The 14547-nt window shown below is 44.0% G+C and overlaps 1 protein-coding gene across 14 annotated transcripts in view; it reads right to left on the bottom strand.

Moving 5' to 3' along the window:
- The window catches only part of KIAA0586 (KIAA0586 ortholog), a 389421-nt gene that overhangs the window by 336685 nt on the left and 38189 nt on the right, over positions 1–14547 (bottom strand). For all 14 annotated transcript variants that reach the window (XR_015059775.1, XR_015059776.1, XR_015059777.1 and 11 more), the window contains 3 exons: positions 8276–8476; positions 7543–7738; positions 214–342 (listed from right to left, as the gene is read on the bottom strand). Coding sequence is in view for 11 of the 14 variants with exons in the window: in XM_085887220.1 (XP_085743346.1) it covers positions 214–342; positions 7543–7738; positions 8276–8476 (526 nt within the window). In the remaining 3 variants the exon portion in view is untranslated. The remainder of the gene's footprint in view (positions 1–213; positions 343–7542; positions 7739–8275; positions 8477–14547) is intronic.

Raw genomic sequence — 14547 nt, 5'->3', positions numbered from 1 at the left:
ATTCTACAACGATCACTACAAGGTTCAAGGTGAAAAAATCCACAACAGTATGATGATGAGAATCCACAACAGTATGAAAATCCAGAAAAAAAATATGATGAGAAGGATCGTTTGTTTAGGCCATAAGGCAAGGATTAAAAGTGAATGAGAAAGCAGGAAAATCAGGTGTTGATCAGTAATGAGAGATGCGATTTTGTTGAATATATTCTTCACCTGAAACTTCCACAGAAACAGCTGATATTGCAGACTTTTTGCCAGGATTGGCAGGCAGTCCTTCAGTTGTTCGTCCAGCCCAGGGTATCGGTTGTGGCGCAACTCCACGTGGAGAAGGAGTGTCGGGTCCTTTTCACAGAAGCACAAGAATGGAAATGTTACTTTCAATGAAGACTAAAAGATCAAAACCCACACTTAGAATAGATATATATATATATATATATATATATATATATATATATATATATATATATATATATATATATATATATATATATATATATTTTGTTACGGTTGTGGAAATTCGCATTATACCATAAAGGGCCCTCAGGTGAGATATCTCCATAGGTACATGTGTAGTTAGCCCAAACCTGTTGTATAGAGGGAATTTATGTGATCTATCCGGGCTGCGACGCTTTGAGTTAGCCATTTTTTCTGTTCTATCTTTTATTTCATACAAACAGCATCTCAACAACCACCTCATCCCCATCACAGCACCAACCACACTACAACCACGCCACCTCCACCATCTACGCTACCACATCTTCACGGCAAACAAAAGCGCCAAGGAGGGAACTGAGAGGATGCGCAGGTTTCCCCGCCTGTTTCTCCCGTTTGACTTCCCCGCGCTTTGGAGTGGAGGAGGGGCGATGCAGGTCAAAGGTCAGAGGTCATGTAAGGGAGGGGTCTCATTTTGGGGGAATAATTCTCTGGAGGAGGGATAATTCTCTGGAGGGAGAGCGTGAGGGAACGCCCTTTTCGGGAACCCTCTCGAGGGAAGGTGGAACCGAGAACGGGGCGGGGCAAAGGGCGGAGCCCCGCGCTATAAAAGACGGACACGGGCGGGGCGCCTCTTCCTCTTCCGCCTCTTCCTCTTCATCTTCTTGTGGTCTGGTCTGGTCTTCAGTTGGTCTTCCGTTGGTCGAGGGTTGGTCGAGTTGGTACGAGAGTCTGGTTCTCGAGGGAAGAGGTCCTGCGCCCGCGGCTTGGCGAGCGGCCTTGTCACGAAGGCATGGACGGGAGACGCAGCAGCGCCCGTTGTGAGGTGGACCTGCGCGTCCGGACGGGGAGTGCCGGAGAGGGTTCGCCGGCCGCGAGAGAAGTCGGGGCCAGGCGCGACCACGCTGACGGTCGCGGGAGAGGGACTCACCAGCCATAAAAGGGAAGTCGCGACTTCTTTCTTTCTTTTCCTTCCTTTGCTTTTTGTATAAATGTGTGTGTTGGCACCGTCTGTGAAGTAGAACTGCGTAAGTGTTGCCGGGTGTCGGTCGTAGTCGGTTGTAGCTCTGCATTGTTTCTTTTGTTTTAACTGTTATATGTGCATTTTTATTGTGACTGTAATATACGTGCTTACTTTGTGTCTGTGTCTGTGTGAATAAAGAGCTTGTGTGAACTTGTTCCCCGTTTCGCTGCGTCCTTTCCTTCGTTTAAATTTCCATCTTGCTTCACGTAAGGAGTTCGTAGTGGGTTCAACATCCCGGTAGTTAATCGGAACCGTCACGGCCGACGATAACACCGCTCGGTTATCACTGTAGCACGGAACGGTCCGCTTAAGCGGTTCGTGTCCGGAGTGGGCCTGTGGCGTGGTATGATCGCCCGGTCGACCATCCGCGCAGGTACTTAGGTAGATCGAATTTGGCGAGCAACCCTATCCTGCGCGGGTGGGCAATTGGCACGGTCGTGGTGGGGTTAAACCCCCACCCGTGACTAGCTCCCGGCGTTGATCCGAGAGGATCACGACAGAATTGTCCGTCCGGTGGGCGACGTGCCACGATTCAAGTTACGTGGCCGTCCACACGCCGACGGGCGCGAATTCGCAACAATATATATTCACATATTCAGGGGTTCACACATTTTTTTTTATTTATTAGGTTCTCCAATGAGTACCATCAGAAATGCTGTGGTACTCACGCAAAAAAAAAATTTGTCAGCTTTGAGCGCGCTCGTCTGCTTTCCCAATCTACATTCCCATTTTTAATGCGCCTCTCAGCTTTGTATGCATCTTACTCCTCTGTAAATAGTCTCTCAAAACGTCCGCTGCAGACGAGATGGTCACAAAACGCTCTTTTTTTTGTTTTGTTCTGGACGCTCCTGAGCCTCCTCTTCTTCCTCTTCACTCACGTGTTCTCAGATTGATCTTTTTTCTGTTATAAGTTACAAGTTATAATATAACTTATAACCTTATAATTTCTAGACTTAATTTTGTACACTTAAATTTTGAAATCACAGTACATCAGAATTATCACAGAAGAATATTATCTACACTCGATGAGAAAACCTTCGACCGAAAGCCTCTGTTGTGCTGCTGGAACGCTTTTGAGCTTTCTGAGCATCTTTGAAGTACACATTTAGTTTTGTTTTTGTTTTTTAACCGCGCATGAGTATCTGAGTACCAGTTATGTGAACCGCTGTTTATCAGAGCTATTTTGAATGTATCTGGTCAGATGCGATGTGGGAAGGGGGATGAGAGGGGGGAGGGTAGGGTTCCCTGTTCAGAAAGACTGAAGTTAGGGTTTAAACTGGAATCTAATTATGTTTTTTCATGTTCCAAGGGTATATATAAAGAGTTCATTTTAGGCGCGTAATAACTTTTTCAACTGTATAATTAAACGATACTTCAAAAAACTTTGTACATAATAAATTGAATATGTGGACTAACAATGAAATCCAATATTTATTAATAATATTGATAATATCCAGTTTTTCAAGAATATATATATATATATATATATATATATATATATATATATATATATATTTACATATATGTACTCCACCGGTCAAAAGTTTTAGAACACCCTCATTTTTCCAGTTTTTACTGAAATTTAAGCAGTTTCATGTTTCAATGTACTCTGAAATTAAAAAATAGAACAAACAAACAATTGCAGATAAAAAAAAGAAATCATGGAATCGTTTTGTTGAACAAAATTTAATATAAATTTTTGACTCATCAAAGTAGCCTCCTTTTGCAGATATAACAGCCGAACATGCTTGTGGAATTCTTTCTCCAATGGAAATCAAATATTGTTCGGAAAGTTCTTCCCAACACTGTTGCAGAAGTTCCCACAAATGTGCTGCACTTGTAGGTTGCTTTGCTTTCACCCTTCTGTCCAGTTCATCCCAAACCAGCTCGATGGGGATTAAGTTTGGAGCCATTCCATGATTTGAAACCTACCGTCTTGTTCTTTTCTTCTAAGATAGTTCCGACATAGCCTGCAGGTACGCTTTGGGTAGTTATGTTGCTGTAGGATGAACCCCTGTCTAACTCGGCATAGACCAGAAGGTATTGCATGCCGCTGCAAAATGCTGTGGTAGCCCTTTTAGTTCAAGGTGCCAGTCACTCAGTGCAAGTCGCCAACTCTGGATCCAGCAAAAGAGCCCCAGATCATCACGCTTCCTCCTCCATGTTTGACAGTTGGTGTCACACTGAAAAACCATCCTTTCACCTCCTCAACGGCATACAAAAATCCTGCATGATGAACCGAAGATTTCAAATTTTGATTCATCGGTCCATAAGATCTTCTTCCAGTTTTCAGTAGTCCACTGGCAGTGCTTCATGACCCAGGCAAGCCTCTTTTTCTTATTTTGCCATCTTAGCAACGGCTTTCTTCCTGCCACTCAACCTGTCAAACCTGCAGCTCGAAGTCTTCTCTTCACAGGTGAAACTGAGACTTCCTTACTTCGACCAGCGTTAAGCTGTGCTTGAAGCTGCTGTCCTGTGAGCCAACTATCACCAAGCTGTTGACTCTCAAAAACTTGTCTTCCGATTGTGTTGTGGCTTTGGGTCTGCCAGACCTCTTCCTGTCAGAGTTTCCTCCAGTTTCCAAGTGCCTTTTGATGGTGTAGGAAACTGTACTCACTGACACCTTGGCTTTTTGCGATTTCTCTGAAGGAAAGACCTTCACTTTTAAGGGTTATAATGGTCTGTCTGTCTTCCTTTGTTAATTGTCTTTTTCTCACTATTATGATAGAAACATACTACTTCCTGCAGTGCAATATTGTCCAAATAATGCTTCAGAGGATACAGCAACACAGCCTGTTCCAACACTGCTTTTAAACAGACAGAGGGTTTGTAACTAATCAACAAAAGTTGGGACACCTGAAGGAATTGTTTGCATCAACTTTCAAGGCTTAATTTACTTCCATTGCTGCAGAACAGCTGCAGTTGCTAATCCATTACTTGTTCCCTGAAAAGGGCCTTTTTTAACAAGTCTGAAATTTACATTATTTTTCAGTTTTTGGTAACCTAAACTTGTTTTTTTTTAAATATAATTTTTTACCTCTGGCAGTTTACCGCTGAACTTTGTACAATTTCAGGTTATTCACTGGACTTGAACTGCTTAAATTTCAGTAAAAACTGGAAAAATGGGGGTGTTCTAAAACTTTGACCGGTAGAGTGTGTGTGTATATATATATATATATATATATATATATATATATATATATATATATATATATATATATATATATATATATATATATATATATATATATATATATATATATGTAAATACATATGTTATACCAGTTATTGATGTACATCTCACACAACAAGGAAATTTATCTTGCATGCACATAATGGGGTTACCGTATTTTCACACAAATAACCCACTCCCCGGTGTACCTCACACCTGGGAAAATAAGTGCTCTCGAAAAATTTCGGTCACGCATTCCCCACATACAGGTATACCCTGCAAGCTGGGTCGTGTTCAGTCATTTACCAAGTTTCCTGCAGAGTGCTTGCCAAGTAGCTTAAGCACTCAAGCAAGCACTACAGATAAAGCTGTCCAAAAGGAACGGCTGGCTTGGGAAGTGCTCGGCAGCTGCTTGGTAACGTAACTTGGTAAATGACATGGATACACCCTAACATCTAATACAAGAATGTCCAAAGAAACAAGAAAGGTGGCACATCCACTGTTCATGCGTGACTTAAAACTCTTTGCACCGAATGACAAAAAATTGACAGAACAACTGAAATGAGTGAAACGGTATGATGACGTCATGCAAATGGAACTGGGCCTCGATAAGTGTGCCAAGTGAACATTCGTGCAAGGAAGAAAACATGAAAATTGACCGAGACAACAATACAAGAGCGAGACAATGAAGCATCTTACAAATACCTTGGAGTAGAAGAGGACCACCAAATACATCACAAACAAATGCACAAAACAATTACCAACGATTCCTGACTATAATTCACGGACCGGTGTTTGCTTGTCGCACTACTCCTCCTACATACAGTTCTGGGCCAATTACATCCAGACTTGCTACATAGGTTCAGCATGACCCCAATTAATGTATCGGGATATATTTTATCTTTGGTGATGGTCTTGGGGGAGGGGAGGGAGAAGGAATGCAAATTCTCTATGTGAATGTGTATCGTGTAGTGCCACCTTCAGGTGAGGAAGAGTATTACAAGTCTTCACCACCTTGAGTGCAGTATTCCTGTCCCCACATTTTCCAGTGTCGTGAAGTGTTTTAATTATAAGCAGTCAGTATGTTTATGCACTACATCTATTTCTCTTTTCTTTTTTGCCAATACAGAGCTATCAGTTGTCTATATACCGCCCAAATAAAGGTATGCATCAGAGGAACGCGTTACAGGCTTGGAACAACATTGCCCGTAGGGCGGATACACTGCGAGTATTACAAATACCTTAGAATAGAACAGGGAGACCAAATATATCACAAACAAACACAGAAAACAATGACCAAAGAATACCTGTCTGACGAAACACCAAAGGCTGATCCTGAAAGCATACCTCTCCCCAAGGAACAAAATCAAATCCATAAACCAACTAGCACTACCAGTGTTCCAATACAGCTGCAGAGTAGTAAACTGGCCATAAACACAAATCATAAAACTAGATATCAGAACAAGGAAACTCTTCACTATCCACAAAATGTTCTACAAAAATCAATGCATCCCGAGAATGTACCTGTCGAGGAAAGAAGGAGGGGACGGCCTGATGGAACTCAATCAAGTGAACACAGCGATGACTGTAGGATCAGCAGAGTAAATGAAAAATTCAACAAACTACCGAGTACAATTTGTACACAAGCATGAACACAACAAGCCAGAAAAGGTATCTCTCACTCACCTTGTTAAAAAAAAAAACTTTCAAAAACAGGTGTGAATAGAAGATGTCACGCACCAACCGAAACAGCAACAAATACAGCCCCAACGAATATAAAAAGGAGAAAACAAGAAATACCAACAGATGTATCATGACAAGTGGGAGAAAGACAAAAGAGCAGGGAAATATATTAAAAAAAAAGAGTTGGACAGATTGGGGATAGACAAAGAAGGATCACTGGAATGGCAAGGCTGAGGTCAGCTCAATTGGGACGGAGAACGAATCATTATTAATACCCAAAACCAAGGACTCGACATGAATGGCTTTAACAACATGTCAGAACTGAGCCAATCTGACACGTGTAGGTTCTCCAAGGAAGAAACGGAAAGCGCGAGTCACCTCCTGTCGGGATGTAAAAAACTCATGTCAGAGCAGCTGTACAAACAAAGGTATAACAAGGTATGGAGAGTAATCCACCGGCACATCTGCAGAAATTTCAATATCTCAGTTCCACAAAACTCATGGAAACATGAACCAAAAACAATAATTGAAAACAACGACATAACGCTCACGTACGACCTGATGATCCCATCCAGTGTGAACATCGAAAACAAATCACTGTGACCGGACATAGTACTCAGATACAAAAAGGAAAAGAAGGTATTGCAAATTGAGGTTTCAGTACCCTGTGATTTTGGTCTAAAGAACACAGAAATCAAGAAAATGACCAACTATCAAGATCTCAAGAATGAAATGAAAAGATCCTGGAAGATGAAGAATGTGGAAATTGTACCATGGAGAGATGGAGCAATGATAATGATGAAGAAGAACCTCACAAAGATCCTACATACCATCCCTGGGAACATTACTATAAACAAAATACAGTTGGAGACAGTCCGGAGTTTAGTGATGCTCCTAAAAAGAGCCCTCGGAACAAAACTCTGAACAACAAAACCTCAACTTCGGCCATGAATCATGATCTATCCACCAAAACGGAGGTGGATACTTTGAGTCCTGGGAGGGCTCTGTTACACTTTCTGAAACCCAAATTATGAAGATTACAATCAACACACACACACACACACACACACACACACACACACACACACACACACACACACACACACACACACACACACACACACACACACACACACACACACACACACACACACACACACACACACACACACACCCTGCAGATGGTATGACTATGGAAACTCCAGAAAGACAACACTCAATGTAAAAGTACCTTCTTGACAAGGATCCACCAGACTTGAGAATCGAACATGATGCTCAGAACAACGTGTCGATTTTGTACGAGTCAGCACCTCCTTGCCATGTAAGGAAAGCGCTGCAGCAGTTCGGCTCGGATCGAGTTCTTCAGAAGCAGGGTTGGACAGCGAAGGCAAGATTCCCAATGCAGATGTCTTGCCAAGCAAGTGATTCTTTTGAAGAGAGCAATAATGGCAGTTGCAAGGAATTTCACATAAAGATACATTTCAAAAATCAACATCCCTTCTGCCCCTGACCCCCCAAAAATAGCTTTCTTTATGGAAAACAAACTAACAATTTATTTACAAGCTTGGTCTATTTTAGTGGTTCCAGGTCAACAACAATGAGTGTAAATGCCGAAAGGAACATGTCGGTGCAGTGGGTACAACAATGTCCATTGTATTCGACATGACAGTTTGAGTCCTTGGTGGACTCAACCTGTCATGTTGTCCTCCAGTAACGTACACATTTCATCCCCTGCAACGTACCCGTATGGTTACTTGGGAAACAAACAATTCCCACAATCTTATGGGACTGCAGTTAAGAGTCAGAATTCATGTTAAAACAATTCACTCCTCCACGTCGACTTGGTGCTTGGGATAATAAAATGCTGTCACGGATTTCACATTTCATTCGACATTTCATGGACGTGCCCAGTGGGGACATTGTTTGTTTCACATGAGCATTCATTTTACAAACTTCATAATTACTTGCAAATGTAGTTGCTGAGTTTGCAGTTTTTCCAGAAAAGCCAACTGCTTTTCAATGAATCTCTGCAGGTGTTCCGGTGGATGATCCTGGCACTCGGTATCTCTCGTGGGACGTTCTTCCTTTGATCGCTCAAGCTGTCCTTGCAGACTTGCAAGCAAGTCTGCCACAGTTGTCATTTTGGCTTCCAGGTCGCTCTGTGCCTGTACATACACAATACAGTCTTCATTTTCCCCACACATTGCTACAAGTGTGGTATTGAAGCCAAAGAGTTGTTTTGTTTTTTAAACCCTGAATCGAGGCCAATAAGCTCATATAATATGACATTTTAATCATTGTCCTATAAACCCCATTTATGAAGAAGTATAGCTAGTGCTGCACTAGCCCATTGAAGGTGAAAAAGACACACAAATAAAAAAAAGAGGAGTGTAGGAGGGGGGTGGCAGTATGAGTGGGAAAAAACAAACAAAAGGGAGCGTGAGGTGTCAGAGAGTTAAATCTCTGAAAGGGTAAAACAAAGGTGTCATTTTGCCTTCACATGTGGACCACGTGTGTTGGAATAGATGTTCCTGAAAAATGCCGTCAATGTTGAGGTCTGCGAATTTTGGGGATTTTTTTTATTTTTTATTTTTACATGGTCTAAGCTCGTGGAAGAGAGTGATGACAAAGAATAAATCAGGACACAACGTAAGAAAGGGAACAGCAGGAGAAAGGGGAAACACCAACAGCAGGGCAGAGGGAGAAGGTATATGGAGACATACAAACAAGGGATGCAGCTAACTATGAGGGGAAAGGGAAAACGCAAAGTCTGGACAATAGGGATACATCAACAAAATTGTGTTTGACCAGTTTTTGATGTTGTCAAGGTCTGAAGAGAGGGAAGAGGCTGCTGCCCGTCTGTCAGGAGGATGAGAGATATCACGGCAGCAGAGAGTGGAGTTATCAGCAAAGGAATAAGGAGGATTTTCCAGAGAGTCAGGGAGATCATTGATAAAGATTAGGACTAATATGGGACCTACAACACTGCCGTGGGGTACCCCAGCCTTGACAGGGAGAGGAGATGAAAGGGTTCCGTTGAGAGCCACACGCTGCCTACGAGAGAGGAGGAAGTCAGTAATCCACGAGTGGAGTTGGCCTTGGATTCCATAGGTAGACAGTTTGGAGAGTAAGGCAGGATGCCAGATTGAATCAAAAGCTCAAGATATGTCCAGAGAGACAGCCCTGATATAATGTCTGATAATGAGGGCCTCCACCATTGTTGGGAGAGGAGAAGCAGCATGTCCAAGGTAGAGTGACCAGGTCTGAATCTGAAATGATGACCTGAGATGAGGCTGTTGGAGAAGAGGAATGATTTTATGTTAACTGTGAAGATGGATTCCATGACCTTGCTGATGATGGGAAGTACAGTAAGCGAATTGGGCTGTCATTAAGGGGATCCATTTTTGCACCTTTTTATCCCCCCGCCGTGTGGCGGAAGGGGGATATTGTTGTCACCCGGGTCGTCCGTCCGTCCGTCCGTCCGGCTGGTTGGGCGTCAACATTTATAGCTGTGAGTGCGATAACTCATAAACTGTTTGCCATATCAATTTGAAATTTGGGTCACACATGTAGCACCTGAAAAGGAAGAACCCTATTGATTTTGGGCGTGACCAGATCCAAGATGGCCGACTAGGGCAGCCATCTTGAAAAAAATGTTTCAATGGCAGGGGATTCCCCATCTCTGATGGGTATATTTTTATGTAATGCTGTGATGTTGGCTGATTTCCAGTTTCCCAGATGGGATGCAAGGAGACTACTCCTGAAGCCTTAAAAATAAATAAATAAAAATTTAAACCACGAATACGCAACACACAAAAGTGGAAGCAAGTCACATTTTATGACCAGCGAATATGCAGGGTGCGCGACTTGCGAATCCACAAATAGCAGGGTCCGACAGTGTACTATTTTGTTTGCTGCTTATCATGTCCGTCACGCTTTATCCTAACGAAAGGGTTCCTGCAGTCATACCGTCGAAACAGCCACATTAAACCTCAAGGCCCTGCTTCATCTTCTTCCACCTCAAAAAGACGGGCTTTTAAAACAATCATTTTTATAATGAAACGCACACAAATTTTTGTTCCAAGTAAATCAAATAACAGCTTTCAAATGGTACCATTTAATTATTCAACAGCAGCAGGAATCCTTTAGAATAAAGGGTGACAAGCACACGCTTCTCCATTTACGCAATTATAATTAAGGCTCATGGAAGAGTGAAGGGTTAAAGAGGCAACACAGACTGTGTGTGACCACCAGTCGGCCAACGAAGACAGGAAATGGACAAACAGCAAAGGACATAGAGATACATAGAGAGTGACAGAGTGACAGAGTGACAGAGAGATATAGAGATATAGAGATAGGAAACACAAGAGCCTGCATGTAAAAGAGTCAGGTTATGTTGGGTTAAGTTAAAAAAAAAACATTTTAAAAAAATGGTCTCTTAAAATGTCACAACTTCCTCTTTCACACGTGCGGTTCTCTGTATGGTATCATAATTCACGCTTCCTCTTTTTCTTATTATTCTTCTTCTTCAAAAGGCTGTTTTCAATTCGACCTTTCCTTCATCCCGTGTCTAAAACGTCCCACTGTAACGACGTTTCTCTCCTCTATTCTCTTAAATCTCCTCAATTGTATCTCTCACGTAATGTCTTTAATCGCATCTCTGAGATTAAAAAAAAACTTTTATAAAATCCAGGTTTGCAATGCATGTTCATGTTCCATCAAATCGTCCTATTTTTTTAATGTCAGTGCCAATGAAGCCCACCTCCATAAACCTACCTCCTCCTAACTCCTCAACATGTTATACCCTCTCCTTAACCCTCCCATCTTGTCTCTCATCCTACCTCCACTCTTAGCACTTCTTCACTGTCCTCTGCTTTAGTATCAGCTCTTCCTCTGGTGTCCCAAAGTGTGTGGTGTTCTAACATCTTTGAGCTCCATTCTAACCTAACAGATATCTCACTCTGTCAATCAGTACACTCCCCAACACCTCAAACATGCTCTTTCTTTCCTGTCATCACACCTCCCCCTCAAATCTTGTACCTCCCCCTGCCTGCTCCCTTCTTCACCATACCACACCCAAGTCTCATCCTTCCCCTCTCCACACCTCTCCCATCGCCCTCCTGCCACTTGGCCATGCCGGCTATCATCATCTCCCAGCCCTCGCAAAGCTTCCCTCTCACCCCTCCGTCTCGAAGCAACCTTCACAAAACTCTCCCCTCACCCTTCTCCCTCAAAACTCCCCCCTCACTCCCCCTTCTCAATGTTGTCCCCACACCCCTCACATCCACAAAGCTGCCTCCTTCCCCTGCCCCCTCTCTTTCATGTCATTCCTCCACCTCTTCCAATCTTCAGCTTCCCTCTAACCCCCTCTCTTAATACTCCCCACTGTGCCTCATCCCAACACAACCGAGCATTTTCTCCTCCCAATCCTGCCCTCTCCCATTGCTCTACTGCAATCCCCCACACTCTGTCAACAACTCTCCTTACCTCCCCCCTCCTCCCACCAAAGCTTCCTCCCCTCCCTCTTCCATAACAGTGTGGACCTCAAACATCAGGCAATTTCGCTCAATCCTGACATATTTCCACACAGGTTGCCACTGACAAGGCAGAGATAATCTGCTTAGCAGGAACTTTCCTCCTTCAAGACGTCTCTGACTCCCCAGTAACTCCCCCTGGGTATTCCCTCCTCCAGTATGACAGACCTGAGCCTCGTTCTAGTGGCGGAGTTGCTCTCTTTATCAAAAACACTACTCCTCACTCTCCATACACTGACCTCACTCCCCATACCCCCAGGAATACCTCTGACTGCGCCTTACTCTCCACTCCCACTTCATGTTCACATGTGTGTTGTACTGTCCACCAAACAGTGATGACTCCAGTTACACCTCGCTTACCGAAAACATGGACCAACTTCTATTCTCTCATCCCAACTCTCTCTTCCGATGTGGTGACTTCAATTGTCATCATGCCAGTTGGCTGTGTGTGGGTACCTCTCAACCTGCCATAGCACTTCAGCAAAAGATTTATGCGACTCATTGGGACTGACTCAATCAGTCAACTTCCCGACCCAGATCTCAACCAACGGTACTCCATTTCTTCTGGACATGATTTTGACCAATTTCGTGAAAAATTCTGTTCTTTGGTTCTTCTGACCACGTACTTGTAAAAGTAGACATCTCTCTGGCTGTTATTAGAGAACCACCTCAGTGCCGTCGAGTCTGGCATTTCACTCAGGCTGACTGGCATGATCTTCAAGCAGCCATAAAAGTTCAAGACTGGTCTCCCATCGCTACTTTCTCCAACATCAACTCATCCTGGGAATTCTTTCAAAGAAACTTACTCTCTCTCAAGCACAGATTTATCCCATCTTGTCTTCAGTTGTCCTCCCCTTCCTTCCACCCATGGTACACTGAAGCTTGTGGCGAGGAAATTGTCCTGAAACAACTTGCCTTCGCCTCATGGAAGGCTAATCCAACTGAAGGCAATCTCACTTCCTTCCATAAAGCTCGTAACAAGTGTGTGTCTACCCTCAGGAGAGCCAGGAAAGAACATCTTTCTAATCTCAAGTCTAAACTCTCAAGCCTGTCTCCCTCCTCCAAATCCTGGTGGCATCGAGTTAGGGTGGTATTTCTGGTGCATGTCTCCCCTCCACCCCCTCTCTTACCTCAAATGGCTGCACAGCTGACACTGCACGTGAAAAGGCTGAATGCCTAAACTCCGTGTTTGCTTCTAAATCTTGTGTCCCAAACCCATCGCTTTCTGTACCCACCTTACCCAGTCGCATCCACCTGTTCCTGGACTCAGTGTCCTTTTCTCCTGACAAGGTGGAGAGCTTGCTGTAAAACCTCGACTCAGATTCTGCAACCGTTCCTGATGGCATCAGCCCACGTGTCCTCAAAGCCTGCTCCTCTGCTCTTGCTCACCCTCTCTCTGTTCTATTCACCCTCTCATTTGCTCAAGGTCTTCTGCCATCTGCTTGGAAATCTGCAAACATTACTGCCCTGAACAAAAAAGGTGCAAAAACAGATCCCTGCAACTAGAGACCAATCGATCTTCTCCCAATCATCAGCAAGGTTATGGAATCCATCATCGCTTCCGACATTAAATCCTTCCTCTTCTACAATGACTTGATTTCTGATCATCAATTTGGATTCAGACCAGGTCACTCTACCCTGGATACGCTGATTTTGCGCTCACAACAATGGATGGAGATCCTCAATGCCAGACAAGAAATCAGAGCCATATCCCCATACATATTGTGTGCTTTCGATGCGGTCTGGCACCCTGCCATGCTCACCAAAATCTCTTTTATGGTATCCAAGGCAATCTCCACTCACGGCTCGCAGACTTCCTCTCCTGTCGCAGCCAACGTGTGGCCCTAAATGGAGTTCTTTCATCCCCTCTTCCTGTCCAGGCTGGAGTTCCTCAAGGCAGTGTGCTGGGCCCTTTTCTTTTTCTGGTTTTCATCAATGCTCTCTCAGACTCTCTGGAAAATCCTCTTCATCTCTTTCCTGATGACTCACCCCTCTGCCATACCATCTATCATCCCCCAGATCAGCAAGCAGCAGCCTCTTCACTCTCTGAAGTTCTGGATAAAATCACAAGTTGGTCCAACACGTGGAACATGTCTTTCAATCCCGACAAATCTCACACTGTTATGTCTCTCTGAAAGGACCATCTGGAATCCCCCCCCCCTCCACCTACTTTCTCAACAGTCCTCTGGAAGAAGTCCTTTCATTCAAATTTCTGGATCTCACTATCTGCCATGATCTTTCCTGGGAAAGCCAAATTTCCAACCTGGCCTCCAAAGCCAGTCACCAATTGGGAATCCTCCGTCGTGCAAAGTCCTTCCTTGGCACACCTGAGCTCCTGATCACACACAAAGCTTTCATCCGCAGCCTGATGGAGTACTGCTCTCCCCTCTGGGCTGGTGCTCCCACTACTCACCTTTCTCAGCTTCATGCTGTGGAAACCAAGGCATTTAAGATCAATGGAATCTCCCGTGAAGAATCTGAGTCTTTGGGTCTCTCACTCTCACACCGCAGGCAGGTCGGTGGTCTTTCTGTCTTCTCGCGTCTCCTCTCTGGCCTTGCACCCCCCCCCTCCGCTCCCCGCTCTGACTGTGATCTGTTCCCCCCCCCCCCATGATTCCACAGGGCACTAAAGGTCCACCATCAACCCCCTTCTGGTAAAACTACCAAAATCAAGAATCACTGTTCACCTTCACTCTTTCATT

This window comes from Eptatretus burgeri, chromosome 7 (assembly GCF_056783735.1).
Source record: "Eptatretus burgeri isolate ZD-2024b chromosome 7, Ebu_testis_v1, whole genome shotgun sequence".
In the NCBI taxonomy this organism is placed as follows: Eukaryota; Metazoa; Chordata; class Myxini; order Myxiniformes; family Myxinidae; genus Eptatretus; species Eptatretus burgeri.
The sequence above is the reverse complement of the archived record's forward strand: the minus strand, read 5'-3'. Positions and strand labels throughout refer to the sequence as shown.